General features: G+C 42.5%; 3 protein-coding genes across 3 annotated transcripts; all 3 read right to left on the minus strand.

Annotated features, from left to right (window-relative positions):
* Positions 1 to 146: 146 nt before the first annotated feature.
* On the minus strand, positions 147 to 2,101 carry wfikkn1 (WAP, follistatin/kazal, immunoglobulin, kunitz and netrin domain containing 1; the record flags this gene model as incomplete). Its single annotated transcript, XM_080758915.1, has 2 exons — positions 147 to 1,673; positions 1,841 to 2,101. 2 exons carry the CDS (start codon positions 2,099 to 2,101, stop codon positions 147 to 149), a joined length of 1,788 nt encoding a protein of 595 aa, XP_080615041.1.
* Positions 2,102 to 4,468: 2,367 nt separating this feature from the next.
* LOC308311507 (ras-related protein Rab-40C-like) lies at positions 4,469 to 9,131 on the minus strand. The gene is made up of 6 exons (XM_080758202.1): positions 8,495 to 9,131; positions 8,329 to 8,389; positions 7,378 to 7,438; positions 7,090 to 7,167; positions 6,189 to 6,411; positions 4,469 to 5,612 (listed from the first exon to the last, which is right to left on the minus strand). Exons 1-6 carry the CDS (start codon positions 8,667 to 8,669, stop codon positions 5,305 to 5,307), a joined length of 906 nt encoding a protein of 301 aa, XP_080614328.1. The 5' UTR covers positions 8,670 to 9,131; the 3' UTR covers positions 4,469 to 5,304.
* A 4,486-nt stretch (positions 9,132 to 13,617) lies between these two features.
* On the minus strand, positions 13,618 to 16,597 carry LOC308310578 (inositol 1,4,5-trisphosphate receptor-interacting protein). The gene is made up of 2 exons (XM_080756964.1): positions 16,504 to 16,597; positions 13,618 to 16,197 (listed from the first exon to the last, which is right to left on the minus strand). The coding sequence occupies exon 2, from the start codon at positions 16,173 to 16,175 to the stop codon at positions 13,737 to 13,739; it is 2,439 nt and encodes an 812-aa protein (XP_080613090.1). The 5' UTR covers positions 16,176 to 16,197; positions 16,504 to 16,597; the 3' UTR covers positions 13,618 to 13,736.
* Between the last annotated feature and the right edge of the window lie 263 nt (positions 16,598 to 16,860).

Consider the following 16,860-nt stretch of genomic DNA (forward strand, 5'->3'; position numbering starts at 1 on the left):
AAATGTCTATTCACCTCACATGCTCACAAGCTTATACATTGGCTATTTTCTCAATTCTAATACAAAAAATAATAATAAAAGGAACCGATTTGGGCATAAAAGGTTTCCACCCGACAGCAATGATATGCTTGTTTGAGCAAGCAGCTTTAATCCTGAAAGCGCTGCAACATCTCACAGGTCTTTTTGTCCAGCACCTCGCGGATCTTCTTGAGTCTGCGGTCAGTGATGGGACGGACATAGCTGTCTGGTTGCACAATGGCCATGCCATCCTGCACTTCACCCATTACTAGCAAGGAGCCTTCTTCCATGGTGATGTTTGGACAGGGACAGCTCCAGTCTATCTTGGCAAGGGTAACCTCCAGGTGTTTAGTGTTAAAGAAATTCAGGCCCATTTTTTCATCCCTGAGGATGTCCTCAAGGCTGAAGCGGGCAATCCCCGAGTCCAGGTCCTCGATTAGCTCTGTCACTCGCCCTACAATGGCAAAGTCACTCCGGCACAGACTGGGCACCATCTTCCCTCTGACCCTGCAGGTCTTACAGGGCTTGTTCTTGGGCTGTGGGCAGTTTGCATCGCACTCCTTTTTAGTGCGGAAGCTGTTTGCGTTCCCGTGACAACCGCCGTAGGCGAAAGCCTGGCACTGTTTCATGATGGAATTCCAGGCCCATCGGGCCTCCCAGGTCTTGCAGGGTCCCTGCACAGCAGGCAAGGAGCAGATCCACAGACTCTCGCGTTGGCAGGATGACCGGCACTCCTCATAGGTCCCAAATCGGTTGCGGCTATCCTCACAACCACTGTTGCTGAAAGGTGCACAGTTGCCCAGTTTGCTGTCATAGTACCAATCCACATGCCGTTCTCGGCTGCACTCTCTCTGGTCTATCTCGGCTAAGCAGTCAGCTGGTGAGAATGGCCGCCCCATGGGCATTTCAGGATCATCGGAGAAGTCATAATCCCCCCGACGGATAACAGACAGTGGGTAATCAGCTTGGAGAGCCCCTGCAGCATTTCGTGCAATGCATGAGTAGATGCCTGTATCCCACACCTGTGCATTGTAAATCACAAGCTGTCCAATATTTGTGATAACAACATTACCATACAACTGGTCGGGCCTCATGACGAGCCGCTCACGTCGTTCACTCTGCTTCTCCCAGGTCACATCTGGTCTGGGGACTCCGACCACATCGCAGTGGAAGCTGACAGTGCCCCCCACATAGACGGACTGGTGGTGAGGATTAGAGAACAGTGTAGGAGGCATGGGATTCTCCAGGGAGGAGGTGGGTGTGGGATGTGCTGTGGTGGGCAGTGGACTGGTATTTGGCCCGGCAAGGTAAAAGCGGCAGGTGACCACAGTCAGGGTCACCCCGCGAACGCAGGCCTCCCCGTCCATGTAGCAGCGGTTAAAGTAGGTGAGGCCATCAGAGGCACATGTAAAGTTTGGTTCTTTCTCACAGCGGTCCTGGCATTTGCAGATAGGCTGACCCTCCCAGATGTCACAGGTTGCTCCCTGCTGGCTGCAGATAAAGCCTTGACAGGTAGCTGTGGACTCAAGGGCCCCATTTCCCTCCCCTCCACTTTGTCCATCTGGTTGGGCAGGCGATCCATCTGAAAACCGTGCAGCCACACAGCTGTTCAGGCCGCACACATTGGTGCAACACTTCTCAAAGTCAGCGCAATCCTGTAAAGAATGAGGACAACAGGATTTACTGAAGCAAATATGGGGTACCAATTAATTAAAAATATAAAAAATAGGTAAATACAATCAATGAAAAAAGGCAACTACTGTAATTGATTTAACCATGATTTTCTTAAACTACGTGGGATTATTAAGATGTTTACATTCACCTCATCAACGTTGCACTCCCTCTCACAGGTGCTCTGTGCATCAACCCATAGATTATTATTCAGTTTGTTGGGACAAAGTCCTGGATGTTCAACTCTGGATCCTGCCACACTTGCACACAATGAAAGCTCGGGAAATGCACAGGTCAAAATTAATAATGAATAAATCCTTCTTAAATACAGTTTATTTGAACCAGGCGCCCTTTCCCAGTGTGTATCAATTTTACATCCATCCTTACGGTGTTCTTGAGTAATTATATGCATTGTTGCTCTTTTGCGTAAATCAATCGCCGGCTAATTCCATAACGCATAGTAGGTCTTCAAGTTCGGAAAGATTTGCACTGATCATTGAGATCATCCGTATGGCGATGTCGGATGAGCACCAATTTGTTTTCGTGCAGAGAAGAAAAGTAGCCTAATGAACAGGAACAACAAACCAAAATAAATGTCCATGTGCTGGATATCGACGGAAGGAAATATTCCAATCATGCATTTAAAAATAAATAAAAATGATTATATTTGTTGTTTAAAGAAAATGTAGGCTATAGAACTATAATGAATATAGCTACTAGCCTATTATCTTTAAGTCCGTTTTCCAGAAGAGCAAGACGCGGGTGGACGGAACAGCAGCACAATGAGAAAGAAAGACGCAACATCAGTCTTTCAGGCGGGGTGTGAATGGAGGTGGAAAGGGCAGCCCCCTCTGACCGCCCCCACGGTCGTTCTGTGTCTGAAACTTTTATGAAGGAACACCATGCGCTTAAGCAACTGGACAAACATTGTAAAAACATCAAAGAAATCGTGGGGCCATTTTGGCAAGCTGTCCCAACACTAGTGCGCACGGAACCAAGCATTCCGGTGATAAATCCAATGTTTTGTCCATGACATGACATCATAGGCTAAAAAGGTATAGTTTGAACCCCTTCAGAGATCTACATCATGGTTATTATTCCATTTATGACAACTCAACTGCAGTTCTCTGCAGGCTACCTACCACCCGCAAGTGTTTTACGCAATAGCCTATGAAGTTTGATCAATGTCCAATCGTCCATAATTTTAAGAAAGAAACTTCGTATGGGTGACTCATCTCATGAGGTGTGGCGCGTCGTGTGAGAGAATAATCGAAAAACGTTGTTTATACGTTCTTGTCTAGACGTCTGTCAATTTACCACCATCCCTCATTCACACAAAGCCCACAGATGCCGCGGTCAGGTGGGAAGACGTAAAGCTCCACATTTTCAATAGTGTGCGACTCATCTTTGTCCCAGTATGCCTCCGAGGCTATGAGAAGCAACTCCCCTCTTCCTTTCATTGACATTAACCCTTCAACCTTTGGATGACTTTTGACCGCACGGTATTCAAGCTCTGCGGTGATGTCCCGGTTTTCCGCGACTGCCCAGCAGCATCTAATAAATTCAACACCCCCACAGATTTAGTGCACTTTAGCATCGTACCGGCCTATAGGCCTAATAGGCTACCCTGGACTGGACAAAGACACCAACCAATTCCCAGAATTAAATCACTGAATTTGATGGAGATTGGGTAGGTGATAACCAAAACGTGCCGTTTTTGTAAAACAATTTAATTAAAATGCAATGCCATTGTGCTTTTTAACCCTCAACTCTTCAGTGACAATGGGGACACAATTACAATCAACCTCTTGTTCTGTATCTTTAGATTGGCAGTTCTTATTGTCAATGCTTTACGTTTTGTTCATGGTCTATTATTTTTCTATAACACCACATAAACAGGCACATTAACAGGAAACATGCACCTATATTTGTATGTCCAGTTACCAGTATTGGTTACATGATTGGGAATGTTAAAGTATAAATGCAGCATAGTAGCACATTATCAGAGGTGGGAAATTGAAGTGAACTAAAATTTAGCCAGGAAGCACTGCTGCCTCAGTTGAACTTCACTCCAATAAGGCTACATAAACACATATTAGAAAAATAATCAAAACAATGACTCAATAGACAAAAACCCTCATGTACAGAGCATTATTAAAATACTTTCCACCCCTACTATAAGAAAAGGAAACTTTGTTTCACACCTCGTTCAATCCTGGTTATCAGTCTGAAAAGTGGCTGCTATATCAGTTTGTTAGAACAAACTAGAGCCAAACTAGAACCTATTATGCTAAACTATTTAATTAACAGCTCCATTGCAGTAGCAGCAATGTAGCACTATAAGCAAACATTTCAGAGGACAAAAGGCCACGGCTGAGCAAACAACATTTGCAAATGGGTTTCTCTTCAGCAGTTAGTGCTCCCTGAATTCTCTTCAAGTTTTAGCCTAAGTTATACTTTTGTTATACAACCATATAGCTTCATTATAGAGATATTCCACTGTTACTGTCTTAGCTTAAACGCATGTTTCATGATAAATGCCTTTTATGTGATGTATTCCCATGCTTTTTTGTTCTTGCTTAATGTAAATCGCTCTGGATTAAGAGCGTCTGCTAAATGCCTAAATTGTAAATTGTAACCATCCGTGTTTCTCACCAAAACACCTAATTTTCAACAGTTGAGAATCAGTTGAGCTAATTCCGGCAAGCACGAGTCATCTGACGAAGATTTAGCCATTTTGCTGACTTCACACAAAAAAAACCCTGTTAAAGCAATGATATCATGATAGAAACAGACAGTTTATTGTAAGTAAACAGATCAGATAGACTGTCTCATGATTGCTGGAAATGGAAGAGTAATATTAAGTAAAACCTTTGGAGAATCACAACATTCCTAAAATTAAGCCACCCTGGCTGGTCAAAGGAAAATTAAATAAAATACATCTTTATTTAAATGGTTCAGCACCATTGAGGTTGCAAGTGATTCCAACCACCAAAAGCTAAAGAATTGTTAAGTATTAAGTGACAAATACAATACCAAATAGCTTGCCAAAACAGTCAAGATGAAACAAGCACAGATCAGATACAGATCAAACAGAAAAGAAGCAGTCACAAGCAGCATGTATATTTACAATTGCATGTCCTATTTTAAATAGTCGTTATGCACAGATGCACACCTACAGAGGACAGGTGCATCGGATAACTGGAACTGGAGAAGTCAGGCATCTTGCCTGATGAAGGTCTGAACGCTCAATAAAAATAATGCTGTAAGTGAGGACAGTGTGCCGGATCCCATTTTCTCTATTTTAAATACTAAAAACAATCCTTTACCATTGTTCTTCCACTGTTTTGTAGTGTAACTCCGACTTAGCTTGGCGTGGCTACGCGGGCCCGGACCGGTCACTTCTTGCTTGAATTCTCCAATGACAGGCAAACAAGATCCACGTCAGCTTCAAATGGAACAGAACTGCAACCACCCAAGTCAATTCCAAATGGCAACTAAGCTGTAGTAGTACAATTATATCCCTTTCTGAGGATTGGTGCCATTTCCTGGCCTGGTGAACCTGGGGAGCACCAGTGAAGCTCATACTGTTCCCATGCTTGCAGCCCACCGTCGCTATGATATCTTACAGTTCCCCTTGGAAGAGGACGTGGAGTTCTTGGGGGGGCTCTGCGGTGGCCTGAGGGACTTTGAGCGTTTCAGACTGTTGCCTTTGCTGTTGCTGCCGCCGCCAGCAGCCCCCGAGGCTGCGCTGTTGGTCACCGAGTAGGAGCGTCCGTGCATCATGACGGCATTCATGCCATTCGCCATGGAGAAAGACTTGAGGTGAGACTTGATGGACACAGGGAGGGGCAACTTGTCAATGAGGTGGACTGGTGTGCAGGAAACAATCGAACGGCAACAAAGGTCCTGAAGGCTGAACACTGGAGAAAAATCACACCCATGTGAACTGAGTGGTGCAATTCCACTCTCCTCTCTCTCTCTCTCTCTCTCTCTCTCTCTCTCTCTCTCTCTCTCTCTCTCTCTCTCTCCTCTCTCCCTCCTCCTCCTCTCCTCTCTCTCTCATTAGCAGAGCAATAGTGCAGCACTAATACTATCTGGCCCCTACTGGCTCATTAACGCATACATAGGTGAACACGGACATTGCTGTTCCTTGGAGTGGTTGCACCACTCAAAATTAGACATTTTACTTGGTTATAGAACTGGATGGTATGGCATGCCAAGAAAACGGCACTTTCAAGTGTGAATACGTCCCTATTTTGGGTATGTCATTACAGGCAACACGATTTTTCACAATAACACATCTACAAGCTCATCATTATGCAATGTTGTGATTCTAGACTGGCTATTTTTATTTCTTTTTATAGGGCTTAATTAAACAGCAGGTTGTACATTTTTTAACAGTGATAATTTATATCATCCATGTCCAATTATAAAAATGACATAAGGAAAACTATTAAGAGCCGTTTGGAACATACAGGTATTTTTTGACTCCTTACCTCTGTTAGGCCTCCAGAATTTCTCCATGCCATGCCTCATCAGCACGATACGCGATAATTCTGTGAAGGACTCGATGACGTTGAAGTTGCACAACGGACTGACTTCAAAGAAGGTCATGCTATTCTTCTCAGCATAAGCCCTCGCTTGCTCCGTTGGCACCTGTCGTTTGAAGGCCAGATGAAGCCGGTTCCCCACTAGGATCCTGGGCACACCTGGAGCATGCTGATGGAAACAGAACAGGATTTTTGTTTTGGTTTTATTCTATCACAGCAGGTGAAGCAATCAAATAAACCAAATCCCACACTTAAAACATGACCATTCATGATATTTCTATGGCCATGTCTCCTTCTCATGCACACACGTATTAGTGGTGGGTATTGCCTGGCCCGGCCATGCAACGTTACGATCGACATTTAAACAAAAATGTTTTGATGGATAAATGCAAAAGATGTAAGTAATGATATATATATATATTTATTTGACGCAATTGTGTTTTTGTTTTAAGTCACGTCAGACATAGCATTTCCTGCCATATCGATAGGGTATGATATGAATATCAGCAAGGTATACTATATTGATTAATTGAACCCAACCCTAACAGGTATGCAAACTTGCTGATGAGGATAAACAAGCCTTTCCCAGTGCAGTAATGATATAAGGCATGATAAGTTATAAGGCCCCTAACTTGTAGTGTTATGCTGGATTCACACCAAGAGTGATGGTGGTTTTCCTCTAAGCATTGCTTTGGTCCACTAAATGGGTGTGTACAAAGCATCTGAATCATCCACATCACCTTTGTGAGTATAGTTCATGAAACAGGAAGTTTCCAATCAGTTGTCACTTTGTCTTATGGTGTGAATTCAACATGAGCCCCAGTCAAAATGCTCTTATCCAGTTTACCTCATCAATCTCACGGATCCAGCGGTCAATGCCGTCAAATGACCAGCCATTAGTGATGTCATACACAAGCAGGATTCCCTTTTGTGACAGAAAGTCAAACAAGAGTGTAAGTATTAACCAATTACAATTGAGCCATTTATCACTTGTGCATTGTCTAACAAAACACAAGATCAGAGTAAATTGCATGGACCCTAGTCAAACAAACAGGGAAAGTGGACAATTAAAACATTACCTATTGAGAAACAAGCTAAAGAAGATCACAGGTCAAATTGAACATGTCCTCCTCACCTGTGCCCCACGAGAATAAGACCTGAAGATGGTACAAAATCTGCCTTGCCCAGAGGTGTCCCTGTTGAGGACATATAAATCAGAAACAAATCACCTGGCTAGACAGTTACCTTCAATGCAGTTAGTATTGAAATAATACTCTGTCTGGAGTCTAGCATTTTGTTTTAAAATGCAATTTTGGGTCAAGGGCCAACTTGGATGTAAAAACAGCCTGTAGCCTAGCCCCTCTCGGAACCCCCTGGGTCAGCCCAATCGATTCGTGCCGAACCGGGCTACCCGTGGGGTCCCTGTGCGTTACTGTGTTTTCGTATTGAAATGATAGAACGCGGACATAAATATCGTCGGATACGTCGTGTCTGCGCCGTTTGAGTTATTCTGTGTGTGAACTATAAGTAACTATAAATACCGCTGCGAATTCTCCTGTGACACGGAAGCCGTTAAGTATTTTTGTTTGACCGATTTAGTCGCTTTGATTCTTCTCTTCCTACCTTGTTTATTGACACCTCATTGTACCGCCTATCTCTGGCTAGCTAGTGGCTATAGCTATGACAGAGCAGATCAGAGGCAGGAACGTAGCCACGTACAAGCCAACCGCACAGCGGGAGGCGGTACAATAAACGGTAAATAAACAAGGCAGGAAGAGATGAATCAAAACTTCCAAATCGGTCAAAAATAGATTAAAAATACTTAACGGCTTCCGCGTCACAGGAGAGTTCGCAGCGGTATTTATAGGTACTTATAGTTCACACATTCAGAAGCCCTCAAACGAACAAAAGCCCTCAAACAGCGCAGACAGGACGTATCCGACGTATTTATGTTTATTTATGTGTGCGTACCCGGTGGCAGGGTAGAGGTGGAATAAGACCCCATGGCTACTGGGTCTCCAAAATGTCAGAAACTTCAGTACCATTGGGTTCTGACTTGTAGGGCTACCTGTAGCCCTGTACCTACCACATCTCTAACTTCACTCTTCTTCCATCCAACAGGATTGTAGTGCTCTTGTAATCAATCCCTAAAACACACAATAATCATGATCATCTGTGACAGAGTCCGACAATCGTTTGCGAAATACAAAGCTGGTACAAAAATGGTGTTTACAGTGTACTACTGTACTCACCACTGCTATAGGCGTAGGGAGACTCTACTGATCCGTCTTGCAAACTGTCCAGAATCTCTCCCTTCCCAACATCACTGTCTCCTACCAACAAGAACTTGAGGAGATAGTCGTAGCTCTTGACAGGGCTCCCCTGGGCCCCTACCACCCCACCTTGGGCCCCCATCACCCCACGCATCGGGATTCTTATATTACAGAGGAGAGCTTTGAGCTCGCCAGTCGAGCCACCCTAAATGTTTTACTTTTAAGGAATGTTGTTAGCTTGTAAGCGAACTGTGGTTAACACCCACGACCTCTGCAAGATCATGTAAACGAAACCTTCATCTTCCAACCTGTATATAAATAACCAATGTTATAATTGATTTAGTATGGGCTACAACAACCGGTAGTAGGTACCACTTGCATTGTCTGTAGCTGTTAGCATGAAGAATCATAACAGCGCTAGCTGGCTAGCCTGGCTTGTTAGCTAGCCAGCAGAAACGCAGTTAAAACGTTAGTGCTAGTGAGTCGTTATAGTCCGTATGAAGATGACACTTCACCAAATCAACTTGTAATCTATTTATTTTGTGTTGAATAAAAAAAACTATAGAAATAACTGCTCTGCAAATCTCACCAACACGACCACCATCATCAACGTCTGTGTTGGAACTTCCTAGTTCTTATACGTCAGCAGCTATACAATATCCGGTTAGAGACGAAGCCCCACCCACGCATATACAATTTATAGTTTAAACGTACTAATCAAATATGAAACAAACAACCCACAATTTGGTGGTGTGTAATTAATAACCACACAATATATTACCAGTATTACGCCTGAGTGCGAGAAGCGACCTGATGGTCACGCCTCGTGACACCACGTCTCCATATATGGTCATCCCTCATCACACGTCATCTCCATATATGAAGATCACAACACTGCCCTAGTTATCACCTAGATGGATCTGTTGCCGGCCAGCATCTCTACATCTGACCTCAAACCAGATCTCCACATGGAGCTGTCCTGTTCTGACATTCCATAAAGTATGTTGATCCTACCCCACCCGTCCTTCCTGTTCTGACATTCCATATGTTGATCAAACCCTGTAGACACTCTCCATATATAACCAGTACAGAATTAATTCCATATGTTGATCTGTGTGTGTGTGTGTGTGTGTGTGTGTGTGTGTGTGTGTGTGTGTGTGTGTGTGTGTGTGTGTGTGCGCGTGCGTGCGTGCGTGTGTGTGTGTGTGTGTGTGTGACAATTGTGAAAAATATAAATTCTTTATAATTGAAAACATTATTATAATGATTAGGAATTAATCATTATAATATACACTCACATACAACAGTCAGAGACCCAAAACTAAAGAATATTGTGTTGTTGGATAAGATTTTGTCCACAATTATTTGATGTTAATTGGTACCATTTGGAGAGATAACAGGCACACGTTCATAATAATAATAATAATACATTCTGTGTAGACTTCTTGTAAATTAAGTAATGCAGATGATTAACAATAATAAAACCACTGATTTAGATTTAAATTCCATGGTGCTTAGTGTTGCTTACATCTCATTGGTTCTCCTTAATTGTGGACTATCACCAGCTGTGGTAATTGAAAGCACACACTATAAAATCCAGAGTGAACAACAGCCTCTTCATGCAGCTTGTTGGGGCAGCTGTCTCAGTCATTTGCAATGGTGTTATGCAGTGTGGGCTTGCTCTTCTCTCTGTTGTATTCCTCTGTGCTTGTTAGTACCCAGGAATTTATTAGTTTACTTGACAACAGTGCTGACGTTCCTGATCCTGAGTTGGAATGGCTGCAGTTGGAGAATGTCCTGGCAGATGAAGCGATGATGCCGGCGAGGCCTGCATTCCCACCAAAAGGAAGGCCTGTGTTTTCTCCCAGGTCTTGGCATCAACATATGATGTCTCAATTTTCTCTAATTCAGCAGAGCCCGCAGATTACACCTGAGCCATTAACCAGTACAACCCTGTAAGCCTTTTACATAATTGTTTCAATGTTGTAAAATATTCAAATAGTGGAAATATCTACAAGCACATGTTGACTGCTATTACACTTAAATATTAAATATGTAATTTCTTTATTTAAGTGAACTGTTTGTTTACAAAGGGTAAATGGAAATTTTCAATTTATGTTCAATCCAAACTCTATATTTGACACTTAATCGAAATTTCATGATTGTCACAGCCCTACTACAGCCCAGGTGCTTCCAGAGTTTGTGCGTGTCTCTGGCTCCAAGCACAAGAACCTCAAACGCCTCTTCAGGCCAGAGAAGGGGGCCCGTGTGCTGCCAGCTCGGATTAAGCAAATGCTGCGTGTGACTGCTCCTCCTACACCTGCTCCAACAAGCCGACCCGGCTTGTTTGAGGTTCTGTGTCACATTGATAGAATGTATGTCCGGGTCAGGAAAGAACTGTTTAATACCTTCAATTCGTACAAGAATCTGAAACTGGGCTCCTGTCCTGTCAATCAAGCGTCCAAGGACCACTTCTACCTCCTCTACTTGCTGCAGAGTGACTGTGGTTTCCACAAAGAGGTTGGTGGGGGGGGGGGGGTGGTTGCATGGTACAGACTCAGAACTCAAAGGAGAGGAAGAACATCCGCACACCAGTTTGTAGAGCTCCGAGACTTACTTTATTTTATGACAACGAATATGCAACGTTTCGACCGTCTAGGTCTTCATCAGGCAAAAAATGATGAAGACCTAGACAGTCGAAATGTTGCATATTCGTTGTCGTAAAGTAAGTCTCGGAGCTCTACAAACTGGTGTGCGGATGTTCTTCCTCTTTGATGTTTGCCTTGATGCCTGCCTTGATGCCTGACATCCAGCACCTGGCTGTGCACACAATCTTCTCTGTGAACAGACTCGGAACTAACACTGCAGACTTTATTGCACTCTTCAAATGTAGTGGCATAATGTTTGGTTTATGTCAAATTCCAGAGCACTGAAAATGAGTTTTTCTACTCCAACCTCATCCACTACCGTCCAAATACTACAAATGGAATTGTGAGGGAACTTTCCTTTGACGTTCCTATACGGTGCCGCTATCACAGGTAAGTCTTGTATCAACTGTAGGCCATGTGTGAAATTACATCTGATGACTATTTAAACATTCAATATAACTGGTACAAGTACAACTGCAGTAGCATTTGGTCTCACTACTGCATTTAATTTCTCCCCTGCCTAAGCAAGCAGGTGTGTTCATTAGCTCAGAATTCTAGCCATTTGCAGGGAACCTGGGTTTGAGTCTTGGGTAAACCTGAAAGTTGGATTGAGTTTTAACCCAAATTTGACTTTTGCAGGTTTCATCACTCCTTTAGAGCTGGCTATAGGCCTAAACTACCAGAACTACAAGTTTTCAAACAGCTCGGCTCAAGACAGTCTACTGGTATATCCCTCAGTGTTATGGATGGTATGTTCAATTGTCACTTGAAATAAAATGCATTAATTTGAATGGAGCCTATAAGATGGGCCTTAAGACACATGAGAACTTGACGAAAATCAACTTATTATTTTTTTCCCAGAATCTGGGAATGATGTCAACATCTTCACCATGGGAACGCCAATGTGCTTTGAGGCTGTGCTGTCTTCTCCAAAGTCAGGGGACAGGCTTTACATCAACGAGTGCTTTGTGACTGACATCCCAGACCCAAGATCCACACCTCAATACACTGTGATTGCCAACCAAGGGTAATTTCAAAATGCTTTGTTTCAGGAACATCCATTGACATGTGCTTCAGGACCACATTTGCCTGATTCCTACACATTTCTCTTACAGTTGTATGACTGATGGCATGCTGACTGGACAGTCAGAGTTCAAGCTCCTTAAAAACACTCCAAGGACAGTACAAAAGTTTTGCATTGGTGCCTTCAGATTTAAGGATACTTTAAGTAACCCATCAAAGGTATAGTCTGAGCTGTAGTTGCTATAACATGGGGAATCGAAGTAATGGACTAATAATGCAATACTTTGTATTCATTTGCTTGCAGCTTATGTACCTGCATTGTGACATAAGTGTGGGGAAATTGGAAGCCACTCCAAGTTCAAGGACATGTAATTTTGACTTGCGAGAAGGAAGGTTAGTTCACGTTTGCAGTAATATGTATGTAATCTATGTGCCAAAATGTCCTAAGTTGCTCTCCCTCTTCCTTAGGTGGAAGGAGTTGTATAACAAACACTCTGCCTGCGCCTGCTGTCCTGACTCCTGCTCCCCACTGCAGCCAAGGAGTACGTTTACTTGTTCTGTTACTTTAATCCAACACACACCAAAAAATGGCAACTCTACAAGCTCAAGGAAGCTTAAATGTTTGTAGATGAGCCATTTTCCTTATTTATTTGGACAGGATGGCCCAAATGAATGAATGTAGTGACAGTGTAACTGCATCAGCTTTAGCAAGAATGCAAATTGCCATCAGTCTTTCAATTTTCAGTAAAGGGATTTGTACCGAGCTGACCCGGTTTACTTGACGTGGTTAAGAACCAGTGGCTTTGTAAAAGAAAGTGAAATGCTACTTTTCTTGTAATTCATGGCATTATGCTACAACAGATTTTCATATTCAAGCAGTCTTTCTGTAAAACATGTCTTCATATTCTTTCACAGCATCCAAAACTATGGTGTCCAGTCCTCCTTGGGAGGTTGCCGATGGTGGTAGCAAGATAATGCTTCAGTCCAAAAGCATTGGGCCTGAGATGGTGGAAGAACCAGAGAACTATGCTGACTTCCTAAATCACTGGGAGGATAAATAGAGTTAAATGGAATATCACTGCTTGAATGTTATGTGTCAAAATTGACCAACTCTCAAAAATGTATTGCTTGTTAAAATGATCAAATAAAAATCATCTTAATACAATACTTCTCTGAACGTTCATTTTAGGCAGGCTGACTCATCACAGCATGCATACTAAGTTAATTCTATGTACCCAAACATAATTGGTGCATTCTCATTTGGGATTTAGACCTGTAAAGGGTTGATCATTGGCTTGTCTACTGAAGTTTGACGTGAGTGAGTGACAGGAACCAAGTAAGACAACTGGCAAACTTGGTTACATTGTATTGTAAATAAAGTTTATTATTGTGAAACCAACTTTAATTTTCACTAGACCAAACACCGGTTCAACCAAGTATAAATCACTGAAATGTATCACTTCCTCAACAATTTGAACTCTATACCCGCAGCAATGACGGATTCCACAAACTGGTTATTGCAGAGCCTTGTGTGCCCAAATACATTTCTCTTATAAACTGGAATAAACACACCCCATGGCGCTCTTGTGTATGTGTACTGAACTTGGCACATAATCCTGTATTACTATAGGGCTGTTTTTGAGCATCTCATGGAAATGGTTAAAGGTTTTGGTGTAGAGGGTATCGTTGACCACAAGGTGGTGGAAGAGATTCACTGGCTTTGCATTAACGACAGCAGCTGGCAGTTCAATGTCATTTTGAGCCAAAGGGTTCCCAATAAGAACATGATGCAGCTGTCTCTGCCTAAGGCTTTCCCCTATGGCTGCCAACAACTCCTTCATCCTACTGTCCAATAAGTCCAGATGCCACTGCAGCGGATCGGTTTTCAAAAGCAGATGCACTAGGGCGGTTTTGAAGTGAAAATCTTCAAGTGCACTTCTTCCTGTCAGTGCATTTTGCTTTCTGTGAAGGAAAAGTACAATTTCAAGAGCCTGAATGTGACATGAGTTTTGAGGTAGACTTCTGGAGAGATGTCTTAAGAAACGATCCTCCAGGATGGTTAGGGAGAGTGGCCACCAAGTGTCTGGGAAGTCTTTTGAGAAGCAAGAAGCGGAGAAAAAAGCATCTGTGTTCAATTTCACTACAGGGTTGATGTTGAAACGTATCTTCTTCCCGGATCTGAATCGAACTACCAGAGCACCAGCGGCATCTAAGTTGCAAAAGTTCAGTTCAAACTCATATTTATGGGAAATCTGTGCCCATGCCTTTCTAATAGTACTTTGAAACCCTTTAATAACTTGAGTTTTTGAAAGAAAAGGGGTGTTCTTCATGCATAGAGGGCCATTGAAAACATCTGTTTTTTCATAGCCTGTCTGATGTTCACAATGGAGTAGGCATAGAACATCATCTCCCAAGTTTGATTTGTCACAGTGGCAGCCATTTTGACTCTTAACATTTTCCACGATCTTAATTTGACCACAATCTTGTAGATCTTGTCGATAATGTTTCAGGTCGCTCCCAAATTGGCACTGAAAACTATATGGCTTTGATGGTTTAAATGGGACGATGATTTCGTATATATCCTTCACGTCCTCCACCACCTTTAAGTCTTCTATCATCATGCCTTTCATGTCATTTGTGGTCCTCATGGTCTGCAATAGGTCATTTGCAAACTCATTCAAAAAATCACCTGTGGTCCAACACTTATTAGGTAAAGTTCTGATGCATGTAGCATGAAAATATTGTAGAGTTTTGCTGTCTGGCACAAGCACTTCTCCAGAGATGTATACCGGTACTCTCATGTTAGTATCTTCAGCACTACCAACTTTGGTTTTCTGTTGAGAATGTCTTGACAGGCATTTTCTGAAGAAACGAATCATGGAGACAAATGAGAAAATATTGCATATGTACCACAAGTAGTCCTCTTCCCAGTCAGTAATAGTCATATCTACATGGATTTCCTCTGTTGTCTTAGCAAGGAGTTGTATTTGTGACCCTTCCTGCTCTGAAATAAAGACTTCCCCTATCTCAAGCCCCGATAACATACTTGGTCCAAGAGAGGAAGCTGTCTCTTTATTGTCTGGAGAGGGGATATCGTCATTCAGTTTAAATTGTCTATTTACATGGGGCCCACTTATTGGTTTTTCCTCAAGGCCTATTTGGGGAGGCTTATTTGGGTCTATTTCAGGTTTACCCGCATCCTCTTGTGACATGTGTAGATCCAGTATACCTGTATGATCTTCAGTTGGTAACCCATCATAGATTTTGTCTAGTTGGAAATGATTGTAGTTAATGGGAATTAAATCTTCTGCCATTGGCAACATATCATTTTCAGCACCTTGATTGTCAGGCTCAATGGAAACTTCAGCCTCACTTATTTCCTGCTCTGAAATAAAGACTTCCCCTATCTCAAGCCCCGATAACACACTTGGTCCAAGAGAGGAAGCTGTCTCTTTATTGTCTGGAGAGGGGATATCGCCATTCAGTTTAAATTGTCCATTTACATGGGGCCCACTTATTGGTTTTTCCTCAAGGTCTATTTGGGGAGTCTTTGGGTCTATTTCAGGTTTACCCGCATCCTCTCGTGACATGTGTAGATCCAGTATACCTGTATGATCTTCAGTTGGTAACTTATCATAGATTTTGTCTAGTTGGGAATGATTGTAGTTAATGGGAATTAAATCTTCTGCCATTGGCAACATATCATTTTCAGCACCTTGATTGTCAGGCTCAATGGAAACTTCAGCCTCACTTGGTTGCTTGTGAAAGTTATTTAGGTCAAATCGAGGTCCGTCTTCTTCAACTTCTGTCATTTTCTGATGGATGGATGCCACTTCCTGGTCGAGCCTCTCCCCTTCTCTCAGCAACCGTTCTTCACGCTGAATGTCTAATGTGATTTTGTTATCCAGTTCGTCAATCCTGGGGTCGTCCCTTGGATAGATGATCAGACCCAGAGCCACCAGAAACACTCGAAGGAGAGTATCCTGCATCTTTTATCTGGGAATCTTCAGTCTGGGAATTGATCATACAGAACAAAGCCATACTCAGTATTGATTATTACAATTGCCATAATACTGTAATAGTATGTGTACAGATTTAAAAGAATAGCTCTCCATTTCCCATGACATAAGAACAAATGAAAATAATTGTATAAAAAAGATTACATGTTCATATTGGTATATAAGGTTGATGCAAAGAAAGTCATGTCATTTCCTTACAATTTACAATTTAGGCATTTAACATCATTTTAAAGTATCCTCCTCATGTGCACACTATTGTCAGTAATTAATTGTTGTCTACTGTGACAATAGAACTTACCAGTATTGATGTAGAATATCACAACCTTCTGTCCATCAAAGAATAGCCAGAGAGGAGGAAACTAGACTAAGTGTGAGTGACAGCAATAGGCTTTGTTAGTCTCAGTCTGCAGTTGTAAGTTGTCTATCTTTCGTCACGTATTTCCTGTGTTACTGCATGTGCCCCTGTGTGCAATGGTGTGATCCTTTTCTGTGTGATGCATAGCCAAAAACGGTTGGCGGTGAGAGCGGTGAGAGCACACTTCCTGTTGCAGTCCTGTACAGTTCACCATTATACTTTATGTTGTCAGAATCTGATATAGACCATGCATTTACTTTGTAATATTGTGTCCTAGGAGTTGAATGAATTTGATAGACC

This window comes from Protomyctophum bolini, assembly GCF_963924005.1.
Source record: "Protomyctophum bolini genome assembly, chromosome: 3".
Classification (NCBI taxonomy): Eukaryota; Metazoa; Chordata; class Actinopteri; order Myctophiformes; family Myctophidae; genus Protomyctophum; species Protomyctophum bolini.